This window comes from Brachyistius frenatus, unplaced genomic scaffold (assembly GCF_029030835.1).
Source record: "Brachyistius frenatus isolate BFR_SWC_R1_liver_20210118 unplaced genomic scaffold, ASM2903083v1 Contig_82, whole genome shotgun sequence".
NCBI lineage: Eukaryota > Metazoa > Chordata > Actinopteri > Embiotocidae > Brachyistius > Brachyistius frenatus.
In genome coordinates, this window is record NW_027210681.1 from 437,765 (window position 1) to 443,764 (window position 6,000).

At 47.3% G+C, this 6,000-nt stretch overlaps 1 protein-coding gene across 1 annotated transcript in view; it reads right to left on the reverse strand.

The window, feature by feature from the left end:
- LOC138627161 (pro-neuregulin-3, membrane-bound isoform) overlaps window positions 1-5,704 on the reverse strand; it is a 317,078-nt gene extending 311,374 nt beyond the window's left edge. The window contains exon 1 of the mRNA XM_069709306.1: window positions 3,145-5,704. Coding sequence (XP_069565407.1) covers window positions 3,145-3,874 — 730 coding nt within the window. The 5' untranslated portion in view covers window positions 3,875-5,704. The remainder of the gene's footprint in view (window positions 1-3,144) is intronic.
- Window positions 5,705-6,000: the final 296 nt, after the last annotated feature.

The following is a 6,000-nucleotide window of genomic DNA, read 5'->3' on the forward strand; positions in this document are numbered from 1 at the left end:
GGTGGGCTGATGTAATTCTGTTGCTTCCACTGTCATGGTGATGGGCTGTTAATCTGGATTTAGGTTTCAGGGCCACTGTCTGACTGAAACCTAATCCTGCTGAGTGGCTCAGCGAGGAGAACTCAGACTGCTCCAAAACATCTTTGGAAGCACGGACCTGACAATCACGGGCCGACGAACAATGAATAATCAGCTGCTGAAAGTGGTGTCATCATCATCAACAAATCCCATGCAGTATCTCACAGATAAACATATGGGACCATTACAGACGATAAAGTCAAGTGATAAATTATATAACCACCAATAAACACGGGGACGAGAATATTTCCAATCCTCTTCCTCAATTTACAAATTTTTTTTTCATCGATATATTTTTTGTTTTTTTTGTTGCCATTACCGCATTGCAGATCGTAACTTGTAATCTTAAAAGGGGTCAGATGAGTTTGCTTAATCCCGACGACATCATCGCTCACGCCATCACCTGACCTTGTTGGTCTGTACTCCCAGGTCTCCGCACCATTCTGCAGCTCACAGCACAGGGATGGTTTAAGATTTTTTTTTTTTTTTAAGGTCTGACAGATTTAAGGAGTGCAAGTCACTCTTGCGAAGAGATATATGCTAGAAAAAAAAAGACAACTGAACTGTCATATCTTCCTGCAGATGTCAAATGTTGACTTCTTGACCGTCTGAAATGTCACCGAATACCAGCAGAAGTTTGGGCTTCAGGTGACATTCAGTTTTTTTTCACTTAAAACAACCGCAAGACTTGGATGACCATAAAAAAGTTTGAGTCATCAGGTCAAAAGATTATGAACTGAGTTTAGCAATATGTCCCTCTGATACAAAAGTCGAAGGTGCAGGGTTATGTGCTACAAGCAAAATGTGGAAAATCTTGAAAAGATGCTTTGTAGAAACCAGGTAATACGCAAATGCATCAGTTTACACTGATTTACTTTGGGGATTTCTAGGTGGAGTATAAACCGAAGACATATTTGTTTTGCTCAGTTAGCGAACCAGTGACGACACCGCGGCCCGGTGCCGGATAAAAATCTATGTCAGTCTTAATTTTGTGACCTACAAAGACAGGGACAGCGTGGATAAGAGCACACAGATGGCCCGCCATACTTCAAATCTCCCCCGTTTCTGAGCACAAGCCAAACACAGGCAATTCAGTAATACCACATAACACATTTACACATAATGGATAGTTAATGTGAAAATGATGGCCTTTCGAAATCAAAGCAGCATGTGTGTGGCGGAGGAGAAGTGGGGTGGGAGGGTGAAGGGTGTTTGGGATTATCGAATGAGTCGGCTATTCTGTTGGCGGCAGAACTTTCTCAGGCGAGCAGGATAAGGAGTGACATTTTCCCAAGGATATCTATCAAACAAGGCTTAATGGTTTTTCACAAGCACTTGCTGGAGAAATGGCATTCTCTTTTTTTTTTTTTAATGGTTAATTAATAAATGAATGGATGATGATGAATGGCCCCCATTTTTCTTCCCGGTAATGAAATGATACACAATTTTTCCCCTATGTTTTCTAATTATAAGAGGGAACGGTCCCCGGTCTCTGGTGTAATCTGGGGAACGTTTCCATTATGGTGGACACAAAAGGAGCAGCTGCACCTTAAGCAGCGGAGCAGACACGAGCCGAGGCAGGTGGAACGGAGGGATGCTGTTTAACCATTATTAGATATAAGACTGCCATCATGTTATTTTACATCATTTAGTAAATGGTGGCCATCAGGTGAAATAAACAATCCGACAGACTGTATGATGCGACAATAGCAGCAACACTCGCAGCTAATTGGTCCTGATCACGACATTAACTTGGATAATTTGATGAACAGCAGGAGGAAACTAGAAGTACGTGAAATGTATGAATCTGTATCAAGTGAATTTCATAAAATGCTGATTCGTCAGCTTTTTTTTTTTTGCTTTTTTTTTTCCACCACCGCAGCCGTGCGAGGTACCCGATACATGTTAAAAATATAAAACCACTCCGGTGACTCCACAACTGTCTGCGGAGGCCCGAGCCAGGATCAGAGAGACCAGTATCACAAGCAGAGGGAGGTCCGGCACATAATGTGACACCATTTTGAGAGCAGAGATTTATCATGGAGGAGGCTGTGTGTATATATACATGTGTGTGTGTGTGTGTGTGTGTGTGTGTGTGTGTGTGTGTGTGTGTGTGTGTGTGTGTGTGTGTGTGTGTGTGTGTGTGTGTGTGTGTGTGTGTCAGTCATTAACTGCTGCAAGAAAATCCCCCGTAGCATCAATCAATAGCATGAGCACGAGCGTGTCTTGAGTCAAGGACAGAGATGGTGGAAACGGAAGAAGGATCATCAGCATCCGTTCTGCAACGGTTCTTCAAACAACTCCAGATGCAACAAATCATCAGTTTATCTACAGATTAGAGGAACGCAATTAAAAAAAAAAAAGTATCAATGCTGCGTTATAGGTTATACAAGAGATCAACATGAACATAAATCATCAGATCAGCCTTAAAATGGTCCTCAGATTATGCAGGAGTATGTCAAGTAACACCCCCCGCCCCCTTCCCCAGCTAACCTTAACTATACTGAGTCAAAAAGCAGCATTAGTTTGCAATGTTGTATCCCTGCAAACTACTGAATGTGCACTCAAAGCATTTTATAAACAGACGCATGAGAAACCTTGAAGCAAGTCTGTTACCAACTCTTCCATTATGTCTAAATTGTGGCTTAAACTGTCTCTTTCTCTTTTCCAGAAATCACAAATAACAACGATGCAAATTCCCCTTTCAGTACATCAAAGATAAAATCCTTCTCAGCCCAGTGTTGCTGAAAGAGACGTCACAACGCTGCTCACTGTTCATCCAGCAAGGAAACAGAATTGAACCGTCCCCAGCAGATTGATCTGCAATATTCAGCCAACAGGAGGGTCAAATACACCCTCACACGCCGATCAGTCAGCGAGTGATCTGGGAGAAACCTTGAAACCCAAAGTGCAAACATCACGCTTGATGGTACAGAAGCAACCGACAAACGAAAACTTTGACACATAGCGAATTTGTCAAGTACACCGTTCAGCGAAAGCCAACTCGCGACAAACACTTCAAAGCTTGAAGTCCGAGAACAGCTAGCGACTGAAAGAAGGACTCACGTGTTTTGCGGTGGCCGTGCGTACGCGCGGTGAGCGTGGTGGACGCCGTCTCGGTCGTAGTATGTTCCGCCGTCCACATCTGCGTCGAGTCGTGGAGAACCGTCGGGTTGGACGGAGAGGAGCTCGACGTCGCGGCTCCGATTACGAAGGTCGTCCGAGGTGCCGCGGTGGTCGTAAGAAAACCTGAAGGTCCACGTCCGTTTCGATTTCCAGGATTCCGAGGAGTGACTTGACTACCCGAAGCCCCGCCTCCTCTGGGGTTCGGAGCAGTGGTGGTCGTAGCAGTAGCAGTGCGAGTTCTACCTTTCGCCACGGTTACAGTTCTTGGTGTGGGGTTCCCGCCGTCGACCGTAGGCGTCGTAGTAGTCGTGGTAGTGTCGGGACTTTTGGGAATCCCGCTTGGCTTGGAGAGAAAGATGGGATCTTGGCCTATTCGATTAGCATCCACCAGGTCTGTTGGCACGTAATCCCGCACGGTACCGACAACAATCCATTTCAGCAGCATCAGGCTCAATCCGAGGCCAATGAAACCGATAAGTAAGGGCACCACGCACAGCCATGTCTGCTGGCGAGGCCAAACCGCACAGCGAAGGGGACCCTGACCCTGGGCCTGGTCCTCTCCGCGGCCCCCGGAAGCCCCCGGAGCCTCGGGTTCCTCCAGGATCACCGCCCCGGCCACCGCTGCCCCAGAACACTCACTCATCCTTCCCTGCCGTCCTTTATGGCTCATTGAGGGTTAACCCTGCGATAGGCATCGGTAGTGCATGGCAGAAAGGTTCCCGACAACGCCGGACATTGAGAGAAAAAGACAAAGGTGAAGAAATGGATAAAAGAAGCACCCCCACGGAATCGGACTCTCAGCGACACGTACACAGATATGTATTCCAAGGATAGAGAGGAAGGGAGGGTTTCAGGAGATACATGCAGACACACAACCACAAAACACAAGCAAAAACACACTCACACACTCGAGAGACACCCAGTGGGAAACGGGAGAGCTGGCGTAGACGGATAATCGCCCGATTAGTCCGCGTTTAGTCCTGCCTAACTCTCGATGTCCAACCGGAGCAACAGCGAACTACCAAGAAGGTTCACAGCAGGGGGTGGGGAGGGGGAGAAGCGAGAGGAGAAGCAGAAGAAGAAGTGATGCCTCCGACGGGAAGAAAAAAAAAAAGGGACAAAGAGAGAGATGGGAGGGAGAGATGGGTGGGAAGGAACGGCTTTACATCTGTGCATGCGAGACATCCATGGCATCAGTGTTTGGATGCCATTGCAGCAAAAATCTAGGTTTTTTTTATTATTTTGTTTTACTTCACATGCACGTAGGTCCCCTCCATGTACGATCCACAGTGGGACGGCGATATCTGATCAGAGTTAAAACTTGCAGGGTGGGTCCAGTCGCTTCCCCACCCTGTGCAGGACCAAAAAAAAAAAAAAAAAAAAAAAAAAAAGAAAGAAAGAGAAGAAATGTTTCCCGATGCAGTCTGTTCCAACCGCTTCAGCCGAGTCAGCGTTCCTCAGATCCCCAAAATCCGTCTCTTTCGTAAGTGAAAGAGTCCAAGCGCAGAGATCTGTCGCGTATGCGTCTCTTCGGCACTCTCACGCGATTATCTGCTTTCTTTTGTCGCCCGATGCTTTTCAATAGGGGGAATATTTTCTCCACTCTTTGGATCCACTTTGCTTCCTTTTTCTGTGTGCTCTAAATTCCAAGGAGGTCTAAAACTAAAAGCGGTACAATCCAATTACTGTTCCAGATCCAGTCAAGGAAAAAAAAAAAAAAAAAACACTTGAGATGAGGAGAGAAAAAGGGTTGAGGGGGGGGAAAAAACAAAAAAACAACGAGGGGTGTTGTCGCGCTGTATCACAGGGCGGATAAATCTGCAACGGCGACGCGTGATCCTGCTCCTTGTCCAGCCGGCTGTGGATCAGATTCCCCCCAAGCTGTCCGCTCAGCTCTCCACCGTCTCAGCGTGCTGTTCGTTAATACTGCAGCAGGCGCTCGGAGAGAGAGAGAGAGAGAAAAAAGCCTCTTCTCATCTGTTTGCAGGAAACATTCCGCCACAGAGGGGATCAAATGTGGAAGGAAAAGAGGATGAAAAGCAGGGAGTGGATTGGAATAATTGAAAGAGGAAAAAGAACAGAGAGTGAGAGATAAGAGAGGACAAAAAAAAAAAAAAAAAAAAAAAAAGCATAAACAGGAGACCACAATCTTACAAAAAAAAAATACAAATATCCCACTGATTGTGTTGTTTCTTTCTGAGTGCTGTTCTTTCCTCAGTCCCTGAAAGCTCCGTGTGCGCTCTCCAGTCCAGCCTGTGATTTGTTGGTCTGGTTGCCGGGATCCTCTGCTCGTCCCTTTTCTCCCCTTCCAGGATGCTTTCTTGGAGATGATTAAAAATGTGCGCCCCGCGCTGGGATGAGAACTCGCGACCGCATCAGCAGCAGAGCCTCCCCGAACCGCCCCCCACCCTCCGGGTTAGCAGCATCCGACGATGCAGCTGTCGTTACCTGTGGCAATTGTGATGCAGACGCGTATACAGCTGCCTCCTGAGCTGCCGCCGCTGAGAGACAGAGAAGGAATGAGAAGAGGGGTGGGTTTGGGGGGGGGGGGGCAGTCAGAGAGGAGTGCACACTGGTCGAGCGAGGTAAGAGAGAGAGAGAGAGAGAGAGAGAGAGAGACAGAGGCAGGCTGGGAGGAGGGAAGGAGGAGAGAAAGGCTGCACCTGCTAGATGCACCAGCTCTGGGAAGCTTGCCCACCTCCGTTAGCAGGGAGGGGGAGCGAGTGAAGATGCAGAATGCATACTGAAAACTAAAGGGGGGTGGAGGGGGGGGGGTGTACAGATAAAGATAATGAG